General features: G+C 41.6%; 1 protein-coding gene across 26 annotated transcripts in view; it reads left to right on the top strand.

The window, feature by feature from the left end:
* The window catches only part of SORBS2 (sorbin and SH3 domain containing 2), a 687,606-nt gene that overhangs the window by 587,212 nt on the left and 74,813 nt on the right, over positions 1 to 25,581 (top strand). For all 26 annotated transcript variants that reach the window (XM_078678069.1, XM_078678047.1, XM_078678046.1 and 23 more), the window contains one exon: positions 2,320 to 2,523. In XM_078678069.1, the coding sequence (XP_078534195.1) occupies positions 2,320 to 2,523 (204 nt within the window). The remainder of the gene's footprint in view (positions 1 to 2,319; positions 2,524 to 25,581) is intronic.

Raw genomic sequence — 25,581 nt, 5'->3', positions numbered from 1 at the left:
CTCTTTTGTTTAGCCTGACTGCTCTATGCCAAGCTACCAGAGGGTGATCACATAATGTGTACTACACTTACCCTGACTAGGATTGTGGTTCCTGCTTGGACAGGGTGCACACTCTGCCAACCAGAAACCCCAATTTCCTAACACAAACTATGCCAATAATAAGTGGAACATGAATAACTCTATTTAAAGAAATGCCAGGGGTTTAAGGAATAATTACAAAGGCTTGATACACAATCACATGCCGGGTGTAAAAGAAAGTATAGGAAATGGTAAATAACTAACAGTGAATAATTCTCGATATATATTGTGTTTATTTATTGGGCCATCACCTTATATGGGCTAAAACCCCAAATACTGGAAAATATGTAAAAAGAAATAAAGAAATAAATAAAACAATAAGGAGGATGGTGGCTAGGTTGCATCTTCTGAGAGCAGGAGTCAAAGCAGGAGGTTGAAGACCGCACAAGGCAGTGAGATTACTCGAGGCGGGCGCCCCATCAACACTGTCAAACATTCTGTGGATTGGAGACATAAATGAAGGGCATCTGCTGTCGTAGGCAGTAGATGCGGCGGGAGAAGCAGGGTTTTAAGTTTGGCGGGTCCCTACCTTGTCCTATATTCATGTCCCTGTCTTCAAAGGCAAATCACTGAACGATTTCTCAGCAATGACTGCAAAAAACGTCAAGCTAATCCATGTTAGCGATGCAGTACTGGTTTGCATTCCACATATTTTACTTACTCTTCCATTACCCATGAGTGTTTACTTTTTCCAGGTGTTGTCTGTAATTTTTTCATGCAACACATGACTCTTGTATTGAGTATACTGTAAACTAAGTCACCTCTACCTGTCTGGGTGATTTCAGGTTGTGGGTTTGTGTTCATGATGTGCCACGGTGGAGAGATCTGTAGTTGAAGTCGAAGGCAGTTTGAGTTTCTCACAGTGCCTGTCAGCGGGTCATAAGTGTGTTCAGATTGCATGCTCATCCATTCCTTGGCCTCTCTACAGAGCGCACAGTGTGATGGACCCATATATGACATTTGTAGTTACCATTTTATGTGAAGGAAGAATACACAGCTTTTGAAATATTGACGGCATCAAAAGGAAAAGAAACTTCTGTCTTTTCAGGTGAGGCAAGAGATTGAAAGTGTGTGTATATGAGAGGAAGAAACTGAAAGGCATGGTGAAGAGGAGGTGACAAGAGGAAATACATGCAGAAGAAAGGAGTGAAAAAAAACAGTGATGAAGAGGAAGGGGATGGCGTGTGATATTTGTAGATGGAGAATGTCAGAAAGATGCGGGGAGGGGCGTAAGCATCTTCTGAGTAATGTGGTGTGAATGGGAGAACAGGAGTGACTGAGACCACTACCCATTCCATAGGCCTCTGTAATGTTTCATTCACCATCTAATATTACTTAAGATTGCTTTAAAGATTCTAATCCTCTGTGAAACTTTTTACTGCGAAATCATTGATAGGGTTGTAATCACCTTAATATAATTCATTGGTTCACAATATTGCCTTTGTTTTGTAACTAGGGCTCCCGGTATTATGGTATTTATATTTTTGTCGTTTCCGTTTGTATTTATCCATATTTATTTATTGCTAATTTTATCTGTATTAATCTATATTTATTGTAGTTTTTGTGAAATAATTAAGCTGAAATGTTTATATTTTTGCATTTGTTTAACCAGGTAATGTGCACTCGTGCCTCAGTGCCTGACAGGTTTTAATAATATATACACAGTCAGATGGTAACATATGCACTTGTAAGAAAATATGTACATATTACTATCAAGGTTGTGCAAATCTGCTGTTTAAGGCTCTATACTAAAATCCCTATTTTTTTTGATCCCCTTGCTTGTCAATCCACACAGCAATTGGGATGGCAATCATGATTGACAGCATTCAGAATCACTCAAAAACAACCCATATTTCCGTTTTTATCCACATTTAAAAATAAATACAGACTGGAAAATAAATGGTTTTCTGTTTGTATTTATCTGTAAAAATCAGTAAAAACGGAAAACAGGAATCCTTATTTATAACTCTTCCAACAACGATGGTCTTTAGCACCCAGACTAGTTTTTTCCATTTGCTTCCATTTCTCAGAATACAAGTGTTTACTCGATGCAACATTTACCTTCTTTTCAAATTTCACTGAACAAGTGTCCCATATAGCAACTACTTTGGCATCTTTCAGCCCATGTGATTGCTCAATCATCATTCACACTCAACGGTATTGAACAACTATTTGCTGAAAGCATTAGTACTGTGAAGACCTAACCCCTTCATGACAATGTGAAATCAAACTTCATTGTAGGGAGACCGAGTAACTCTTCTGAAGCGAGTGGATCAAAACTGGTATGAAGGTAGAATAACCGCAACGAACAGACAAGGCATCTTCCCTGTTTCCTACGTGGAAGTCATCAAGAGGAATGCTTCGAAGAGCTCGGGAGACTACCCTGAACCTCCCATACCACAAAGCTATTCCAGTGACCGGATACACAACCTAAGTTCAACTGCGGTAAGTAGCCTCAGAGCTTTTAATATACTCTCAGCTTTTGTATAAACCTATTTATTTAAAAGTAGGAACAGCTTTAACGAATGGTTTAAGAAGATCCTGAAAAGGAGCTGAAATTTTAGATTGTCTTAATTATAGATCCGTGTATCCTCTTGTGACACACCATCATTATGAGATGCTCAGCATTAATTATTAGCATAGTCGTATACAGTGGTCAAGCAGCAGCCCAGGGAGTCACTGTAGATTTCCTGTGGCAAGTGTTTTAAAATGCCCGAGCAAGCATGTTCCTGAAGCTCCCCAGCCCCGTGATCCTTCTACTTCCACTAAATGGCTTGCTCTACCAGGTTCTCCAGATGGCAAAATCAGAACCCCTCTTAAAATTTAGATGTTGATATGTCGCTAGCAGGTATAGTAAGAAAGCAAATGTGAAGATCAAATTATAAAACTATATTGGGTTATGTAATACAAGACGAGTAATGTTTGGCATCGTAGAGCATACTACGCCCTGGAGTCACAATTTTTTTTTTTTTGTAGAGTTTTATATAGCGCGAACTAGACCCGAACCGAATCCGGTATCAGAGCGCTTTACATAGCACACGTTACGTTTTTACATGAGGACACACACTTTCATTTTTAGGCACGGGGAGATAGTCATTTGCCCAGAATCACAGGAGGTTTTGGCGTTGTTACCGAGACTCGAACCCAGATCCCTAGGTCCGAGGTCGAGCGCCTTAGCCGTTAGGCCAACTCCTCTCCCCAAATTCTACTGATGTCATATTGTTACCAAAACATTTATTGATGCCACTTTAAGTTACTTCACATAAAATGGAGAGGCGTGATTATTTGTCATAAATTCTATCTGAAACAACAACAATACATTGTACAATGCAGCAATCCAAGATTTGTTGGATCACATTACAAACATATGTGTTTGTCTGTGCTGTGTGGTGCTACTAATGTCCCTTATGATGAGCAGTACTGCTGTTCCTTGCAAATGCAAAGAACGGGCACCTACAAGGAAAGCTAGGCACTATTGTGCATAGTGATGCTGGTGTGATGGCTATTTCTGCGATTAATAGAAGTGGCTTCAAAGATATTGTTCTATCCAGGCTGAAAAAGAACCTTGCAGCCATCCTCAGCCATTTTCATGCGGCAGTACTGACATTATTTTCGGCTTATATTGTTTGTAACCTCAGTGCATAATAGTATGTTACATGGGGTCAAATGTATGAATATTGGGAATGGCGATGACCTAATTGCTATTCTCTGAAAATCGCAATTAGGTAATTACTATTCCTAATGTATGAAACTCATAGGGTTTCATGTAGCGATTCTCAGAGGCCAGCAATTGATCTACTTCAATAATATTCATGAGGTTGTTCGCAATTTGCGACCCTTTGAGAATCATTAAAAACATAGGGATGGTGGCTTGCTGGGGACGTTTTTTGTCTTTTTTTTTGTAATGCAGCGGATGCATAAAAAAAAAGTAAAACGAGAAGTTTTCTTTTCATTTTTTAAAAGCAGACAGTGGTCCGTAGTACTTATGACAGTCTGCCACATGGCACTATTTGTCTAATTTAAAGATGAGCACAACAACAGGGAATCGTCTGAATTGTCACACCTGTAATAGTGTGATGGTTAGTAGATGAGTTGGTACTGTCATTGGCAGGGGCAATCTCCTGACAAGGGCGCTAGAACCAATTATTTTTAATACAAATTATGCACTGGGTAGGAGTCATTCTGTTGTCAATGGTTGATGTTTATCCAGGTCCTTAGTGTGCAGCTAGAGACGACTGCTGCCTGACCTTTCCTTATTGCCTTTGTTTGTCTCAATTGTAGTGATATCCTTGCTCGTGGTACAGCACTGGCTACCTGAAGAGTTTAATTTCTCCGATAGTATGCAGCGGTGTGGATTCTAATGGCTTTGTAAGCGATTAAGCTAGTCTTGAAGATGAGAAAGACATGGAGGAGAAGCCAGTGGTGTTCCTTCTAAGTTGAGTTGATGTGGTTGTTCTTCTTGATGCACTTTATGTAGCATTAAACAACACGGGAAATGTCTTTTTTGGGTGGAAGGCTGCTGAGTAGAGCATTGAACAGATGATCGTAAACCCTTGTTCTGAAGTCGTTTCCACGTTACAACGACTTCAATTCCTTCAGGAGAGAGAGCTGGTAATTTTCTGGCTTCATGTTTTGGTGATGTGTTTTTTTGAAACAGTACTTTGCTGAAAATGAAATGTAGTGATTTTTCCTTAACTGACAGTTCAGGGCTGAAGCCTTCTTGGTTCTTGTCAATTAGATAAGCCTGAATCTGTGATTTATTTTACTGCTGTTGGTGAGCAGCAGAAATTCTATCTTTATGAGACTGAGTTTTAATTATCTTCTTGGCATCCTGTCTTGGGTTAGCTCAAGGCCGGTTTTGAGCTGCTAGGTATTGTAAGCCTGGTATAGTTTAAGTTAGAGCTGTGTGGCATCTGAAAATTGGTGGATCTTAGTGCAGTTGCCAGTAAGTATGTATCTAAGTAGCTCTATGTATAGGTTGAAGATGATAAGGGGGAGGCTAGGACCCTGGAGAACTCTGCAGGAGACAACAAGATTCAGGGATCTTGAGGTTCCTACCTGGTTGAGATGATGGTGATGGGCCATGTAAGTGTGTACAATAAACTCATGCCTTTTGCCAGGGCATAGATTAGTGCTTAGTGGGCGACTGTGATGAAGGCTTCAGAGAGACTGAGCATCATCAGGAGGAGGTTTGTTGGAGTCATTAATGACGAGGTTGTTGTTAAGTACTTGAATGTCTAAAGCTGCCTTGGTAGTCTCGTAGAAGGTTATTTTTGTTGATCTGACCCCGTAGTTGCACCATTACTGCTGTATGTTTTCTGAAAAGTAGGTAGCTGATGAGTTCGCACCGAGTGAGAATGTCTGCAGCTAGTTTAGTATTTATCGTTAGCATGTGAAGGATCTGTATTGTTTTGAAATCATCTACAAAGATTACTTGGCTGAGGGAGGCATTGATAATGTGGAGAAAAAGTGTAAGAGGACCCCTATGAACAGATTTTACAGTGAATGATGGTAGGATGTTGGACCCAAGACATCTGCATTACAAATAGTGCTCTGAGGCCGCCACAATCGTGTGTTCCCATTTTGTTATTACAGAAGGGACCACAACTGCTTACCCACTCCTCCTGTAATACATATCATGCCAACACTCATATAACATCAGCATGGGAGGGTGTGGCCCCAAGCTAAGGAGTGAAACACTGTGCCTCTGCAAAGGGAGAAAGGGTATTCCATTGACCCTCCAGACACCCCATGCAGGCAAGTGCAGTCTCACACTGTACCCACCTCCAGTGGAATCTTTGACGTACGGGCTGGGTACTGCCTGGATTATGAAAGATGGATCCGCATTTCACTTACACACTACCACCAAGTCAGCTGCAAGTTTGGGGCTGCTTTGGAGGCAGCACATTGATTGTAATGGAGGCACACTGGCTTGGTCTGAGCATGGCACAGGTGTTGCAACTTACTAGACAGTATCTGTTGGGAGGAACAATAGCACTGTTATTGTAAGGTTTAAACTGTCAGGTGCAGTAAAAGTCGAGTAATTTTCTATAGAGGGTGGCTAGTGCACTCCAGCACTATGACTACATATTCAAAAAGCTGAATTTTCCTATATATGTTATTTACTGTAGCAATATTTTAAAAAAGCATTTCTTTATAGACTATTGCAGTTCTTGTTTATCAGCTGTAAAATAACAAGTGTACAATGTATCAGCACAATAAGTATTCATGCCTTCAAACAGGAAAGGTTAGGCCATATGCTGCTGGTACATCCTGAAAAATAAGTTACACATTAAATAAAAGAAAATTATTTAACCCACATGAGAATATCTCAGACTTTCCATGGCTACCTGGATGCAGGTATGTGCCTGGGGGCATTGCTTCGAATGGTCACAAAAAGGACCTTTACTTTGAGACACAGAATACATTATTTAAAACTTTATAGTGCCTTGTAGAAGGATGACTCACGAGGCACTAAAAGGTACAGACAGTCGCCCCCTTCAATATGTGTGATTGGAGCTGGAACGCTTTGGTACTTAAGAACGTTTCCTGCTGCTCCAGAAACTGAAGCTGCCAGACTGGATGAGCTGGAATATATTCTGAAACATTATAGTTCCAGGGGGAATGCAAACTAGAGAAGGGGTGAGTCACTGCAACAAAATGCACTTCGGTTTCACCAGCCTCTTCAACTGACTTTAATCACGCTAAAAATAGGCCCCAGTGTAAAAAGTTCTGTCATCACTCAGCAGTAGATAGGTCTGGGGCGTGTTTGACAGCACACCTTCCCGACAAGCCATGTGTCGGTCAACAATTTCAACACTTTTGCCAGAGTAGAAACTGCACATGATAAAAGAAAAAGACGCGCCCACAGTCAATGGCAGCGGGATCCCCGCCAAGCAGAAAACTAATAATCACTGCGTTCAAAGGACATGGTTAATTCTTAATGTTTAGCCTTTGGAACCTTTTGTGGTATTTTATGTAAATTGCTGCTTTGGCACAGGTGATCTTTAACGTACCCAATAAAATCCGACATCCCGAGGTTTGGAATTTATCGAGTGCGATGGTTTGTAAACACCTTCTCTTAGTATTTTTCCTTTCATGGGCAATAACATGCAGATTTTGGTGTTTACTGCACCACCAGCCCCTGTAAATACTGAGCGTTTCCCCCCTCTAAATTCCATCAGGTTTGACCTGCCAAAATTGAATAGAGGTGTGAACTTGATTGCACGGTTCATTGCCTGTGCAAAAGAAGACGTCGAACCACTTATAATTGCACAAACAGGGGTTTGTGCAGGGGTTACAATTTACTAAGGCACTTGTAATCAGGATATAAGTCTCTCTTAAAAAAGTTCTTTCCAATTCATTTAAAACCAAAATTGGAGCCAGTCCTGAGTTACACTTAACAGGTGACTGTTTTACTTTGTCCATAGCTAGATGTCTGGGTGTGCCTGTCATTTCCAGTGCAGATATGTGCACACCTGGATTTTGTTAATCTGAGCATGCTGGGTTTGTAGAGGAAAACATCTTAATATACAGACCCTTTAGTTTAGACCAACTAGTGTTATGTTTAAAATAAGTGTGTAGAAGGAACACATTGTAGACCATCTATCTGGACACAGGTTAAGTTGGAATCAGCATGAATAAGGCATCAAAAATCCAGATTCAATCACGAGTACACCTTTTGCCATATCTACTGAGTACATCTGGCAGTTTCACCCACACAAATTTCAGCAGGCAAAACAAAGGAAAGTTTGTGTGGTGCAGACATAGCACTATTCTAAATTCTGCTGCTGGGAAAGTAGTTAAACTTGATACTACAATGTCATTCTCCCGTTCTGACCTGCCGACCTCGTAAGGATGCAGCAGTAGAGGAAAAGGCCCAAAGGCTCAGCACATCTGAGAATGATGTCTCTGGGTGCAGATGATTGGGCCCTCTTCTTTTCAACTGTGCCTGGCAGCCTCCAGGTGTGTCTTGTTGCAGCATGATGTGTACGTATAGCTCTCGTAGATGGTATCTAATGTGCACGTGGGCAGACACCAGTCCTTTTGGACTGGAAACACCCAATGAAGTATTACAGTGTCAGGCAGAACAAGGCCCTCATTACCATTGGCCTATTGGAATCTCTATCATCTCTTTCAATCTCATAGGAAATAACCAAGATTAAAGAAGCCTATGGAATGAGACCCTTAATATGAATCAGCATGACTTTAGCCTCCATAGTTCTTGCTGATTTCTTGTGAGATGGAACACGTTGTGTAGCGGACAGACATGAGCCTTCTTGTTATAGACCTTGTGAAAATATCTCCTCTGGTTCTCTGCTCATTTCCTCACCCAGACCTTTTAGGTTTTTCTGTTGTCCTTCCAACTTCTCTCCCTATTTATGGTACACTGTGCTACAGTGCACCCTCCTCCAGCCAGACCTTCATAACATTTCACAACTTGGTGCATTTCCTGGCGCCTCTAGTGTTAATCATGCCTCCTTCATAGTATTAAGATAATTAAGATACCAGTATACCTGTATCATCTGCGCTTATTGATCTCTTTCACATCTCAATTTATGTCAATTTGTCTCTTGAAACGACACTATACGTGAATGGCTAATCCCGCAGACCGTGACAGATCATTCACTTATTCCTTTTGATCTCCTCTGGCCCACCTCCATGAGCAGATCCTCTCATTCTGTTCACTTTGCAACCTAACACAAGCTGGGACGGATCATTTACTCATTCCTTTTCATCAACTATTGCCCATCTCCTTGCGCAGAGCACCTTGCCCTGTCAAATTTGCAAAAATCCATTCATACCCTGTGGAACTAAAAGGAGGGAGCCCCGACTCAGAGAGTGCTCTGGTGAAGGCTTTAAGAGGGAGTTTGGGCCCTTTTGGACCCTTTGCCAGAGTTCTCAATGTCTAGGGGCTCCCTCCTTTTAGTTCCCCCAGTGACAACAACTTGGTCGAGTTTAATCAACGGGTCAGTGGATCAAGTTAGCACTAGATCTGGTGCTATCAGCTAATGCTACACACTCCCACCATCTTTGCCCGTCTGACCCCTGGTATAATTAAACCGGTAGGAAATCTATTTTGAATTGCAAACAAATAGAACAAAAACGGCGGTTGGATTATTCCCCCTTCAGCAAGAACGATGCGAAGGCTGTTTGTGCATATAAGAGCCTAGTCCTAACTACCGAGGCCCACTACTATGCAGCCTAAATCCGTAATGCTCAAAACACAGCAAGAGGTTTTCAGTGTTGTTCCCTCATTGTCCTCACCAGAGTATCCTGCGTCGTTTGGCGCCATCTCAGTCTAACAGATTATCTGACTTCCTCACTGATAAAATGTATACTACCTTCGGGCACTTTTAATCCTGACGCCACCAATTCTACTCTTCTCTGTAAGTTGGTTCCTTTCTTAATGTCAGCCCTCCAATAGTTAATGACTCTTCTGGCTTTCCATGTTGCCGCATATCATGCACACCCAGCTGCTTGTGATCATTGTGGCTCTACAGATCCTAGGCAATAAATCAGTTCTTATTGCATTGGTCCCCGACGCCTGGAAAAATGCCCTGGTCACCCCCTTGTGCCGCCTTGAGTATCTTCAACAGACGGATCTCTCTTTTTTTTTGTAAGAATCTATTAACATTCTGGACGTTGCTTAATCTGGCTACCATCCGTCTCACAGCACAGAGCCTACTATGGTCTGGTCCTTGATGACCGGTGATTGCACCTGAAACAGAGAGAATGGTCTCCATTGTTCTTGATGAACTTGTCTGTTGCTTTTAATATGGCCTTCCACAACCTTCTGATAAACTGGCTTTGCAAGGCAGGTATTCAAGGCAGTGCTCTTCCCTGGATCAAGTCCTACCTCTCCAATTAGGATCAAGATGCTAACCACCCCCTTTCCGCTTGGAGTACAGATCACATCCGTTATGCCCAGCTCCAGCTCCGGTCGCCTCTATATGGAATCTAGCATTTCAATTTGATCAGGATCTCGCTCAGTCAATGCATACACATCAACTTTCTTCTACTTGTGTTTTCTTTCTAAAACTCTTGCACAAAATCCTTCTATACTCCCCTCTTAAGTTCCAACTACTTCTGGTTCAAGCTCTATTACTGATATTCTCTGGGTTTGTGCTCTCTGGTCTTTACCATATAACGCCTTCAGGGCATTCAAAATGCAGCTGCCCATCTTGCCATCAATCTCCCTATCCATTCTTCTTCTTCCACTACCTTGAATTCCTAGTGCTGTCTGCCTCTAGCCCAGCAGATCATTTTCTAATTGTTGTGCTTAGTTTTCAGAGCTGCTATTGCTTCTGCCCCTTTTACTTGTAACAGAAAAGTTGCCATTACCATCCACCTCACACTCTTAGATCTGGAGCAGCAAGCCTTCTTGTTGTTCTTAGGTTCTGCTGTGTGCAGTCCGATTGCCAAGCCTTCTCCGTCACAGCATCAAAGATTCAGAAATCTTTAGCTGACTCTCTCCGGGACCCAACCAACTTTTGCCTTTTCAAAGCGCATTAACGGAATATAAGACATTACAACACAAACAATTACAATGCATGCCTTTACAACGCATTTTTTTTATATCCCAACTACCATTACATCGCATGATTTTACAATGCAAGCCATTACAACGCATTTTTAGAAACTACCATTACAACACATACCATTACAATGTATAATACCTTTAGCGCAACAGTGGGGTAAGTGTTGGATACTGTAGGGGTAAAAAATACTATTCCCACTCCAGTGAGGGCAACAGTAGGGTATGTGTTGGATAGTGTAGGGGTAAAAATTGCTATTCCCACTTCAGTGAGTGCAACAGTAGGGTAAGTGTTGGATAGTGTGGGGATAAAAATTACTGTTCCCATGTACCCCAAAACCCATACCCACCCTAAAACAAAAAATCTCCATTATTTACCTTATAATGCATTGTAATGGCATGCGTTGTAATGGCATGTGTTGTAGTGACATGCGTTGTAATGGCAAGCGATGTAAAGGCAGTTGCGCTGTAACAGCTGCGTTGTAAAGGTAGTGTGTTGTAATGACTGCGTTGTAATGGTTGATTCCAACATTAACAACTTGACTCTTTCCTGGACCATAGGGTCTGGCTATTTCAGGCTCTTTGTTTTTCTCAGGTTCTAGTGTCAGGATATATTTAAGGTACTTGCCCTCCTTATAAATGCCTTTCACATAACAACCCTGGGCTAATAAGTATTAACCTTGCATGTATATCTTGGTGTTTTCTTGAGAGATGGAATAACTTGTATGTTAAACAGATGAGGAATTCACTACCACCATGTCTGCCCTGACTCTGATTATGGCCTTTACTAAATCTTGTGAGATGGAGCAAATTATTTACCAGACAGGTGATTGCCAATACATGTGAATCAACATGAATGTAACCATCATAAATCTTATTAATTTCATGTGACGTTGATAAAATTGTTGAGAAGACTGGAGAGGGCTAATAAGTATGAGTCAGCAGGTATTTCATGCTGCTTTCTTATGCAATGGGTGGTAAAATCCACAAATGGGAAATAAGATGGCTGTTGTTTTCTTCAACTTTGCAAAGGAATGCAATACTCACAGGTTGCTATTTCCATTACAAGAAATAAGCATCACAATTTCTGAGTGGTTTGAAAAGTGATGGGCCTATTCACAAACTGCATTTTTACTATGTGAAGTAGTACCACAGTAGTACTCCACACTTACTACAAAGTACTGTTCACTAACCTATGGCCAGAGATCTCATTCTCTGCCTCTTCCATCTTTTCTATGAAAGATATCTGCCAAAGTGGTACAGTAAGCATATGGTTTTGTAATAAATGTGGGAGGGACCAGGGTGAGTGGTTGGAACATAGAGAAAACTTACTACCAAATAGCAGGGTTTTAGGGTCTAAGTAGGAGGCATTTATGGAGGGGTGAACAGAGGGGTGAACAGAGGTTTAGGGAGGGGCATGCTAATACAAACGCCCATCCACAAAGTGTAACCCTTTGCTATTCCCAAACTACATCTATAAAGTTAGTACAGCCCGAAAGGCCACAAAACAGTCACACTCTAGCCCAAAATAGAGGGAGGGATATAAAATAAAACTCCATAAAATCATGCTAAATTAATTCAATTATTTTGACTTTAGTATTATATAATTTATGTCAGTGTTACTTCATAAATTATAAAAAATCACATTTTTATTATTATTATTTGCCATTTGTGAAGCGCACAACTACCCATCGGATTTACCGGCGCTAAGTACTACAGTGGCATTACTGAAAACACTACCATTAAAAAAAACAAGTTTTTAAGAATTCGCAGAACTGCATTAATGAGGTACAATTCCTCAATATACTGAGGCAAGGCATTGTACAGTTTGGGACCTAGATACACAAAAGAGCGACCGCCTGATCGTACCCGATGTATTCTCGGTACGTAATACTGCCCCTGGTTAGCGCATCTCAAGTTTAGGGAAGGAATATAGAAGGAGACCAGCTTTGGACATAAAGCAGAGGGCTTTGAATTGTATTTTTTTTCCAATTGCTAACCAATGTAACTCCCGCACAATGAGTGAAGCCACGGTCCTTCTTGAAGAGCGAGTGAGAAGCCTAGCCGCGGCGTTCTGTACCACTTGAAGGCGACGGATAGCAGCCTTGTCTGCACCCAGGTACAAAACATTACCATAATCCAATCTTGAAAGAATGAGAGCCTGAATTAACGCCCTCATTGCTGAATGAGGAGTAATCCAACTAATTATTTTCACCAACTTCATGACTGGAAAGCAGTATGATGCAAGTATGGGCCGCTTGAGGACGCATAGACAAATCTTCATCTAGCCATAAGCCCCTGCTTTTTACGTTTGGAGAAGGAGTAGTAACAGAGCCCTAAAGAGGCCGGCCAGTGCTCGGGACCCTAAAGGTGTGGAATTTTTCTCATGGTCAGAACCTCAGTATTGTCCATGGTCAGTTTAAGAAGATTGCCATCCATCCTTGCAGCAATCCGCTTGAGACCATAGTTAATTGACTCAGCATGGTGTTTCTGATCTGAAGTTGATGAGAAAGTAATTTGGATGTCATAGGCGTATGAATAAAGTGTAAGGCCACCACTCTCCACCACATCTGCCAATGGACGCACATAAATGTTAAATAACAAGGGATTTAGTGCAGAACCTTGAGGAACTCTTGAGAGGTGGGTATAGGTCTCTGACCGAGAAGCATCCGAAAATACTTGGAAAGATCTAGTTTTAAAAAAGAGACTAGCCATTCGAAGGCGGTGCCCTTCAGGTCAATTGATATCAGTCTATCCAGCAGAATGGGGTGGGACACCTTGTCAAAAGCTGCACTCAAGTCCAGCAATATCAAGGCCACAGTATATTCCTCATCCAGCAGACTTTTTAAATGCTCCGAGGCCCCTAGTAAGGCAGACTCCTTGCTATGACCCCCTTCTGAACCCCGTCTGAGACGGGTGGAGGAGTTAATGGGTTTTAGTATAGGTGGTTAAGGTTATATTTACATGCTTTTCTAAAATCTTAGCAAACAGTGACAGCAGAGAGATGGGTCTGTAATTTGCCCATGTGATTGGGTCAAGAATGGGCTTTTTTAATAACGGAAGAACCATGGCATGTTTCCATGTTTGTGGCATATAGCCCTCTTTGATAGAACAGTTAAGCAGATACATTACCACTTGTAACGGATCCCTGTCTAGAAGCTCCAACCTGGCCGGAGGAAGTGGGTCCAGGGGGATCCCAATTTAATAGCCCGTAAAATGGACAGGAAACCCTCATAGCCCAGCAGAGGCCAGGCCTCCATTTTCTAAGCTGGCTGAAATGTTTACGGGGGTGAGGGTGGGATTTAATTAGAGGCATGTCGAAGAGTAATATCTAATTCCTCCTCGAGAGCCCTGCACTTCAGGCTGTCTTCTAACTGCATTTGAATGGTAGTCACTTTGTTAATAAAAAATTGTGCTAATTCTGAGCACTGGGGCTGAGACAAATAATGCATAATCGAAATTAATGATTAGCTTATTTAAAAAACATTAAATAAAACGTTTAAACTTTTTAATAAGAATTCAAAATGTATCTAAATATTTAAACAAATAACAGTTATATTCAGCAAATATGAATTAAATATATAATATGGTAGTGTGTGTTTTTAATTTTTTTTAAAGACATTTATTAAATAAATACATATTTTAATTATTTAAATATGTAATACAAATGTTGCTAATTTCCTGTATAGTAGTAGGAGAATACTTTATTTTGGTTACCATGAACCATCAAAGTGTCCATACAGTAATACAGTAAAATATGTCTAAAAAATACATAAATACGTTGGTAATAAGATAGCTCATACTTAAGTCAGTTTAAAAGTTTTCTGTGTAACTATAAAAACTCAACAAATACACATTCAATCCCTCAAAACCATCAACTGATACATTGTTAACTGAGAGGTTGGGTACAAGAAATTAATTGTCAGGGGATTAATTTACTGTATACTTTATGATAGGGAGCTGTCCACCCAGGTGGCGGATATTTTGGCCTACATGTGAAAAGGTACAGGTAGTAACTTTACACTTGTAAATTCTGTCTTAGATGTATCTACGCCTTAGTTTCAGACCAGTCTACACATGGGTGTAAATGTTTACTCGGAAATGGTTGATAGCGCAAAAGTGTAGGTTTACACCTAAGTTAAAAGTAAATTTACACATGAGTAAATCTAGATGTGTTAATTTACCTATGTGAATAGGGTCCATAGTGGAGGCCCACAGGGTTTAGTCATTGTTTCTGACATTTATACATGAATTACACAGTGGCATCTCGCCGAAGGAGTGCTGCAAGTCAGTGGGGTGGGGGAGGGGCAGGGTGGGGGAAACATCATTTACCACGAAGGCATTACCACTACTAACGTTTACCACGTGACACTTACCACGCAGGGTGCCTTCCACGCAGGGTGCCTTCCACGACGTCTTTACCACGGGCTGGGGGGGAGACGTGGTATTCCTTCAAGTCGTTCTGCGTGGGCTTGGGGGGCAGAGGGGGGGGGGGGCTCGGAGGGGGGCTGGGGGGGGTCTCCCCCCCAAAAAATAACAAGCAGGTTACTTTAAAAAAAAAACGAACATAAATTTAAAATAAAAAGGAAAGAGCCTCCCCCAAAGACGTGCCGTGTACGTCAAAAAAACAGTCCTTTTTTTATTTTGGTATACGTGTTTTGACGCTTGTTTCAATGGAGGATGGAAGTAAGGGCTCGTAGAGAAAGACGTGCAGGTAAGACGTTTCTAGGCGTAGTAAAATCCTACGTTGTAAATACCAGCGTGGTAAAGCCACTTGCGATGTAAAATTCGCGTGGTAAAGCCATGCGTGGTAATTGAAATCGTGGTATAATCATATAACCCAGGGTGGAGGGGTAGTAGAGTCCAACATACGACAGACAGGAGTACGGTAAGTAACTAAATAAATAAACAATTTACCTTGCGCGCGCTGCATCGGCGAGTTGGTGATGCAGAGCGCGCAAGGTAAATTGTTTTATTCATTTAATTATTTGCCTTACTCCTGTCCGTCGTATGCCGGACTCTACTACCCCTCCACACTGCCCCTCCCCCACCCCGCGCCATTGCCCCGCAGCACTCCCTCGGCGAGCCACCACTGGAATTACAGATGGATGCAGATGGTTTCCCAGCTTTGTGAATACAAAACTAGCCATGGTTGTAATTGCAGATCACAAGACACGAATTAAAAGGTACTTGGGCGCTTTGGGAAAGGGGCATGCCAGTGGCACATTCAGTTTGTTGCTAATGCTTGCATGGCATTGTACTTAGGCTAAATGAGCTACATGGGCCATTTACTCACTAAAAGACAGTGCTAAATTGGCAGTAAAGAAAAAGGTTTGCATTGTTTAAATACAGAAAGGTAAGTATGAGTGCACAGGTCGATCCCGTAGCTTGCAGATGGATGGAATCTTCTGCATTAAAGTACCATAAAAGTAGAGCAAGATACGTTGTTTTATCATTAATAGTCATTTTAATTACACATTTGAGTAATTTTATTTAAATGTGGGCATCATAAATAAAGCGAATGCCATAAAGAAACCTGAGAGTAATTTAATTGGCTCTTAAATAAATAGAAATGGGTCTGCTAAAGATTTGGCAGGGGACCTGTAAATCCATGCTTGCTGAATAAAGTGTTTCCCCGGAACGCTGTATAATAAACTCACTGCAAGTTAATTCTAAGCAATATTTAAAAATAAGGTAGAAAACATCAAACTATTAGTGAGCATCTGAGCAAAGATTGTACTGATATTTGAACATTTCCGTCTTCCTTCCATGGTACGTTGTCAGCCTTGGTGTCAACGTAATAGTCTGTGTAACTTTGGCACGAACACTACCATAAAGCTACTTAGATTCTGACTATTCCAAAAAAGTTGAGATTTGTGGATCTTGTGTTTTGTTTAACTTTAGTATCAATGCAACTGTCAAAAACATAATGTTATAGACTTTTTGATGCCTTGGTATAGAATAAAGACGTTCACCCATCTACTTCACTTGTCTTATTAGCCTTAAAGACGATCCAATAAATAGAATGGCCTCTATTTACCGAGTTCCACTTTAGTAAATTCGAAGATGACCTTAGTGTATCAAATTTAAATCAGCTGCCTGATATTGTTCTCAAAGGAGCAGCTCTGGAGATAGGTAAAACCTCTTCAAGATGCACTTGCACAAATCCTTGTAAATTCCATTTGTATATCAGCATCTCAGAAATGTTTTCGGCATCTGCAGGCAACCTTTCAAAGTATGATGTAAGAAAGCAGGTGTACCTCTGAGACACTCTAAGCATCTGAAGATAACAGCCAAGGATCTGCTGATTGATCAGATGACATACAACACGCTAGCGGGATTCACTTTTGATTGGACGCTATTCCTGCACAGACCACACCCGCTACTGTAATTTAACCCCTCCCCCACCACCTCAATAGATTTATCAATACATGTGCAAATAATGAGAAACTGAACAACAACTTGGTTGCCCACATACAGGTGTTGGTGGGTATAACTATGAATGTGCAATAAAATGGCTGAATGCTTTTTTCTAGTGAGTCACGCACATATGACTATCTGAATGTATGCCATGCTTTTTTTTCATTTTCTTTTTGTCCCGATAATGCAGTTGTTATGACACCCTATAAAATATTCTTATGCTTTATGTATTGTACATAGAAAGTTTTGAATATTTTTTATACATATTTTATTTTTCTTAGCGAGCAAGCCATGCATACCAAATTCATTACTTCATTGTATAATCCGTTTTTTGTAAATAATTAAACACCATCTACTAATTTACAGTTCACTTAGTCCATTTAGTACTAAATAATTAATTAATTATAAAGCTTCCATCTTCATTCTAATTCATTGATGAAGTTATTCCATTGATTAAGGAAGTTCTTGCTTGTTCCTCTCCTTACTGCAAATATTTTCTTTGGCTTATACATTTTCCTGAATGTATCAGTCCATTCTGCAACCTTGGGTATGCAGTGTGATTTCTAATCGATAGATCTAGCAACTACCATACAATCAAAGAAGGTTTTCTTGACATCTAAAGGTCTTCTATCATGGTAGCCTGTATAGCGAAAAAGTGATAAGATGAGATAGAGATATCTGTAGTTTATCTGAGATTTATGAAAAGATATCTTCCCAAAATGTTGATATTTTTTAGCATTGCCATGTCATATGAAACCATTGTTAACGCGGGATTTCTGGTCTATAGTTATAGATCTAGATCCCAACTCAGGTCGACTGAACCGTTGGTACCTGTCATTGAGTAAAAGGCAATCCACTACTAGGTCAATCAGTTAAAGACTTACACCACTCTAAAGAACCACTTAAGCTTAAGAAAAGTTTAAAAGTTTATTACAAAGCCAAACTTAACTGGAGATACAAACATCTCAATATAAGGTTCAAAAGATATACGGGTATCAATACAAACATGAATTTTCTAAATGCTCTTAGTCGGCAGAAGAATATTACCAAAACCAATTCAAAAATCATCAAAGTTGCAAGAATAGACACAAGCTGTAGCTTATGAGTCATTTACAGAAAGGAAAGAAATCAGGTTAGACTGTCCCTACACTAGACTAAGTGACATCCCTACTTAGCAAGATCTTAACCTAAAAAGGTGTCAGCAGTGGTGACTTCCAAAGAAGATCACACACTTCTCTTAGTCTTTGTTTCGAAAAAACGATGTCTCGCAGCTCCCTGTCTGCCTACCCATCCGCTCTCTTAGGTTCCTCAGATCATCTGCCTTAACTCCACCCAAGGGTGCTGTCCCTAATACAAAATCACATTTACGATAGGAACGCCCTTTGGAGACGCCCCTTAGAGACGCCCCTCACGTGGTGTTGGTTCTGGTATGTCCATGCTGGTACTCCTCTAGGCCCATCGTTAGCGTTGACCTTGCTTCCCAGGCTCCTCTCCGGCAAGACGGTACCCCCAGGAAATTCCTGAAGACTCCTCCAGGCCTGTGCCTGGCTCTCTTGAACAAAAGTCTATTCATCACTCTCTTGATTAAAACCTCCTCGCACCTGCATACAGACACTTGTACTGTGGGCCCCAAATTCCGGCCTCCACCATATCTTTAAGTCGTAAACCATTCGAACAGGCTTCCACAGTTTGTGCCTAACACGACCTTTCTCTAACGAGCACATACAGTTCAAACGAAATGACTTTGTCTATTCAGGCCTATCTAGAATTACATGAACGGGCCTGTGCACTCGGTAAAACATTTAATTTCTTCTAAACAGTATTCTAACTTATTACACACAGTGATATATATAAAACACTTCTATAAAACATAATAATACTTTGAATTACAATAACATCAAAATCCACCATTGTATAAGAGTGTAACAGCATCCTGTACTCTATGTGAACTGCCATGTGGCCTACACATTTCTACGTTTGCAGTATTACATTTTTCTTCCACGACAGCCACATAACATGGGATTTCAACATCATTCCAACATCTCTAAAAACATCTACATTAGCTTTTCACACTCTATATAAGCATTCTATTTTAATTAAACACTATTATGTACTTTCACTCTATAAATTCGACACTCTTATATATTGTTTACTAAACTAATACAACGTGCTTGTAAATATGGTGCACTTCTATATTTTTCTTGATTTGCGCTCTCTCAATTCCCCCTTTGATGACTTTTAGTAGTCATCACCATTACAACACCATCCCTGAGGTAAGGTCTGAGTCAAACTGAAGTCGTTTCAGTACCCCCTCGTTTCATCATCTCTAGAGCCTTTAGACTCCTGTACTGATTATCCTGCATCGCAGTCAATCTCCTCTCTTGCCTTCTCATGGTTCTTTGCAACCTGTTTGATCTATACCATTTGTACAGCCGCACCAATCCCCACAAGGTGATTATACAAATCACTATTATGATGATAGGTTTCAGTATGTACCAAATGATATTCTTTCCTAGGTTGGCAAACCAACCTCCAACTTTACCCATTCCTTGACCTACTTTTTCCCACACTGTTACCTTTGTCAAATCCTCAATTTCATGGTGTATTTCAGTAATGTTCCGAATGTACGTTTCTAAAGGTTTTGAGTTGTCTGGAATGTAGGTGCAACATTCCTGGACCTTCAAAGCCTTACAGACTCCTCCCTCTTTGGCTAACAGAACATCTAGAGCAAGTCGGTTCTGAGGAACCATTGCCCTTATCGATTGCATTTCTCCCTCCACCAGCATTAGTGACCTAGCAGTACTGGCGGACAACCTATCTACAACTGTTGCCAACCTTCTAATCTTGACATCATTTAGTGCTATCCCTAGAATAGGAAACATAGCACCAAATACGTCGCCAACTACCTCCTCAGCGCTTACATCCCTTCTTCCTCTAGCTTGAGTTCCTCCCTCTATAATTTCCAAATCCTTAGCATGGTATATTTTGGGGAAGACAATTGCCAAATAACATGATCCATACCAATTATCTGGTAGTTTCACGTATGCATTTCTTCCACAGACAAAATATACATTTGGGATCACCTGCATTTCTTTCAAAAAGTCCTTCGAATAATATTCTAATTGGAAAGCATGTTCACAACTCACTTTTCCCACAAACACATTCTCATAATAGGTTTCACCCCTATGCATACACAGTTTCCCTTTTTTCTCTCGATCCAAAGCTATTGGACCATTGCTACCCTTTCTTTGGTGTGCCCTTTCTTCCTCGGTCCAATCTGTATTCCACTGTCCTGAAGCTTTTAAGATCTTCTGTCTCCTGTATCGATCATCCACCTGCCCTACAAACTTTTTCTCAATTTCTGACACTTTACAAGTCAAATTATTTCTTCGGGCATGTGAAGTATCTAATGTTTTCCAGGGAAGGAAAAATTTCTGTAATCTGTCTTCACTCTTATAATAATCCCACTTATTTAAATGCTTGTAGTTCGGCACTTCAGGTAAAATAGCATCGAAATTCGAAAAATAGTATTCAAACCCATCACGTTCATAAAATATGCTCAGCAACAAACTACATGTGATTCCATAAGTCAATGGAAGATGATGATATCTGATACCTTCGTCTACAGAGGCTGGCAATTTCATGCACACATAACAATTCTTAGCCTCCATAACATCGATATATTCATAAAGCAATTTAGCATACGCATTTGATTTAAAATTTCCCTGTGATTCATCTACATGTAACCTACGAGTCTTTGCTGCTAGTAAAGCTTTATCTTTCTCTGTATTGTCCCCCTTTTTACCAGCAATAGTAGGTTTCTGTGTCGATAAAATTTTCGCTTCCTTTGCAGCCTTTTCTTCATTTTCATGCCCCACTATATATGATATAGTAACTACTAAAGCTATAAGAAAAATCACTCCCACTAAAAGTGTGCCTATTATACATTTGGCCCTGCAGTTCGGGTTGCCAACCTCCATGATCTCAAACAGTGTAGTTCCAGCTTTCTTTCACCGCACAATGTCTCTTTTCGAACCACACCTGGAAGCTGATAATCTTCTCCGCAAGATCAGTCTTTGTTTTTATAGCAACAAACAACCCTAGCCCTTCTCCGTCCACTAAATGGAAGTCCCTAGTTTCTTCTTTCTTCTTCTTGGCGCTAGGTTATCTCTCAATTTGTTTATTTACAAAGTCTTTCACACAGTCTTTTAGCAATCTGAAATTATACGTGTTCCAGCGACTCTAATCACGGCTTCTAATATTTCCAAACGAAGAAGGACCTCCCCAAGTATTGACCTCCTTGGACAACAAGTCGGGAAATCTATTCTGTTTAAAACCAAGTCTCTTATTCCACTCAGATAAGGAGGATAGGGGATATTGAGTGTCAGCAACCCTTCGACCTCCACTCCCGGTATCAACAGCACTATTTCCACTGTTATGATGGGGTCAGTACTGATCAGGGTCACTTCCCTCACCCTCCCAGTTCCCTGTACTCTGGACATCTGCAGCAAGGTAGGTCCACTCAGGAGTAGCGTATCTTCTGCAAGGCACTCGCACTCTCCTCGATCTTCTCGGACCTTCCTGTTCCTGTCCTTGTGCACTTTCGTCCAAATCCGAGTCTTCAGATACAGGGGCAAGAGTTTTCTCTGGAGCTGGCTTCAAGCTTGGCCTCTTTCTTCTTTCACTTGGCCAACTAGCTTCTCCACGCCTTGTTCTCCTGAATCTTGTCCTTTCACTCAGTTCTTGATCACTCTGGGCTTGATCTGGGTCTGAGCCATATTCACAGCAACTTTCTCCTTCTGTGGCAACTTCAGTTTCACTGCCGTCCTGTCCTTCTTCTTCTTGTTCCGTAGCGCTCCCAACTTCTTCCGACACCCCCACAGCTTGACTGATCCCCTCTAGTGGTTCACCATCCACAGCTGGATTTTCATCTGTGAGAGGAGCTGTTTCTTCCAGGGGTGCTGGAACTCTTTGAGTATGGGAAGCGTGAATCCAATTTGGCAGCCCTCCACACTTCACAGCGGTATTCGTTGTCAGGATAACTTGATAGGGGCCCTTCCAACGCACGTCTAAGCAGTTCTTCCGGACGTGCTTCTTCAGCAGGATCCAGTCACCTGGGCACAAGTCGTGACATAGATCTCTTGAAGATGGAACTTCAGCAGCCTGCACCTGAAGAGACACAGAATGAATGGCGTCAGACAGACCCTTGCAGTAATCCAGGATCAGGTCATCTGTAATATTCAACAAAGCTGTAGTTGGTACAGACGGAAGTCTCATTGCCCTCCCCATTAAAACTTCGTGTGGAGAGAGACCTGTCCTCCTGTCTGGTGTGCTAGGCATACTCATGAGTACCAAGGGCAGAGCATCAGGCCAGCTTAAGGACGTCGATGAACATACTTTGGCTATTCTGGACTTCAAAGTACCATTGATCTGCTCCACGATACCTGAAGCCTCTGGTCGATAACTGCAGTGCAATTTCTGATCAATGTTCAATGCAGAGCAAAGCATTTTCACAACTTCACTGTTGAAATGAGTTCCTCGATCCGATTCCAGAGAGGTCGGCACCCCGAAGCGCGGGATCAACTCTCTAAGCAACAGCTTTGCTACTGTGAGTGTGTCGCACCTGCGTGTAGGGTATGCTTCGACCCATCTGGAAAATATGCATACAACCACCAGAACATACCTGAGGCGGTTGCTTTTTGGCATCTCAATGACATCTAATTGCATTCTGTTGAAAGGCCCCCCAGACCTCCCAATGTGACTCATTGTAACTGGTGTTCTTTTCCCTACGTTCAGTTGCTGACAAGTAACGCATCTCCTACAGACTGCTTCTGCTGCAATCCTAAACTTAGGGCAATACCAAGTCTGCCTAAACACCCTCAGCATGGCATCTCTTCCTAAGTGTACTGGACCATGTATCTGTCGTGCCATTGGATTAACAGATTCCTCAGATAACACTGCCCTACCATCTGCTGAAACCCAGAAGTCCATTTCACTTTTCACACAACCTGCTGTTTCCCATGCCTTTTTCTCAGAATCAGGTGCATTCTCTTGCATATCTTTTAAATCCTCCCAAGTATCAACTGTTTCTAGCATCATATTTAACTCTGTCTTTTCCTGAGCCCCACCTACTTCCACCTCCGTGAAAGAATATCCGTGCTCCGCACAATAGCGGGCAACTTCGTCTGCATATCTATTACCTTGTGACACAAAATCTGTATTTTTGGTGTGGGCTACGCATTTGACAATTGCAATTGCTGCTGGACCTTGTAATGCTTCTAACAACAGTCGCACAAATTCCCCATTTCGAATAGGCGAACCAGAGGAGGTCATGTAACCTCTCTGAGACCACAACTGCCCAAAATCATGAACTACACCGAAACCATATTGGCTATCGGTATAAATGGTGACTCTGATTTTTCTACCTGCTATACAGGCACGTGTCAATGCAATGATTTCTGCTACCTGAGCAGAGTGTACTCCTTCCAGGTAAGCGGCTTCCACAACTCCAGTAATGGTGCAAACAGCATAAGCTGCTCTCAACCGACCAGTATCGTCTCTTAAACATGAGCCATCAACAAAGAAAATTTCATCAGGGTCGATCAACGGCTCATCCACGATATCTGGTCTTGGCTTCGTGCATAGTTCAGTCACATCAAGGCAGTCGTGATCATCACATTCCTCGCCATCAATATCATTTGGAAGTGGCATCAATGTAGCAGGATTCAAAACAGAGCACCTCTTAAGGGTCACGTTCTCCGCAGCAAGTATAACTTGCTCGTAGCGCGTGAGCCTACTACTGGTCAAGTGCTGTGTCTTGGTCCTGGTCATTAACAGTTCTACAGAATGAGGTACATACACCACTAACTGGTGTCCCATGACAATATTTTCACACTGCTCAATGCTGACACCTGTTGCAGCAACGGATTTGAGACATCCGGGCAACGCTGCGGCCACTGGATCTAAAGTAGCCGAAAAGTATGCAACTGGTCTACGGGCATTTCCATGTGTCTGTACCAAAACTGACAAAGCACAACCTTCCCTTTCGCAACAGAAAAGTGAAAATGGTTTTTCATAGTCAGGCATCCCCAAAGCCGGAGCACGACACAAGTCCTCTCTCAGCTGTAGAAATGCCATCAAACAATCCTTGTCCCATGGTACCGGATCACTCACCTCCTTGTGCGTCAGTTTTTGTAAAGGTTTTGCTTTCAGTGAAAAGTTAGCTATCCACTGTCGGCAATAACCAACCATTCCTAGGAACATTCTAACTTCTCTCTGTGTCGTAGGCGCGTTCATCTTCATTATCGCCTCTATCCTATCTGGTGACACTTTGCGCTTTCCTTTTTCTATCCTGTGACCCAAGTACTGTACTTCTGTCAGACAGTACTGCAATTTGTTCGGAGATACCTTGTGTCCATTTTCAGCTAAATGGTTCAGCAAGGTAATGGTATCTGTCTTACAAGCCTCTTCAGTTTCTGACGCAACAAGTAGGTCGTCTATGTACTGCACCAGAACCGAGTTCTGCGGCAGTACCAGACTTTCAAGATTTTTCTTCAACAGCTGGTTAAAGGTTGATGGGCTTTCTGTATACCCTTGTGGGATACGACACCATGTTAAAACGCGATTTTCCAGCTTAAAAGCAAAAAGGTACTGGCTCTCCTCATCCAATGGGATTGAGAAGAAAGCTTGACAAAGGTCTATCACTGTGAACCACTCAGCTTGGAATGGTATCTGAAACAATATCACTGATGGATTCGGTACCACTGGACAACATGAAACAACTATGTTGTTAATCTTTCGAAGATCCTGCACTATTCTAAATTTCCCACTAGGTTTCTGCAAACCCATAATCGGGGAGTTGCATGGACTTCCCACGATTTCCTTCAGTATTCCCTGTTTTATCATAGAGTCGATTACAGGTTTTATTCCTGCAATCGTCTCCGGGGTCAGTTTCTATTGGGGCGTTCTTGGATATTCAGCATTTGGTTTAACCATAATCTTCACCGGTTCTACTCCTTTGATCAGTCCTATCTCTTCTCCAGTAAAATCCCATACCTCTGATGACACTGCATCTCGTAAATCCCATGGGAGCTCCTCCACTGTCAGGGTAGGATACAGTTCTATGCATGTTCTCGAATTTACAACTTTGAAGGTAGCGTCATCATCTGTAGTCTGTACCTCTACTCCCTGAGGTTTGCAGTATATTGTGCAATTCAGTTTGCACAATAAGTCCGTTCCTAACAGACACACAGGACTAGAATCACATACTACAAACTGATGTTCATCCGTGTAGTTTCCTATTTTCACTGATACTGGTTCCGTCAAAGGGCTATTCATTCTCTTATTTGCAACTCCTACCACCTGAATCGTTTCCCCCGACATTGGTAGATCTGGAACCACTGCCGATCTCAAAGTTGATCGAGTAGCTCCAGTATCCACCAAGAATGTTGTACGACACCCTGCCACTTCAGCCTCAACAAACGGTCCTCTTTGATCCACTTCTAGAACTGCCCCGAGGGTACAGTCCTCCTCTCTACTTACACGTC

This window comes from Lissotriton helveticus, chromosome 2_2, assembly GCF_964261635.1.
Source record: "Lissotriton helveticus chromosome 2_2, aLisHel1.1, whole genome shotgun sequence".
In the NCBI taxonomy this organism is placed as follows: Eukaryota; Metazoa; Chordata; class Amphibia; order Caudata; family Salamandridae; genus Lissotriton; species Lissotriton helveticus.
This window is presented reverse-complemented; position numbering and strand designations above follow the sequence as displayed.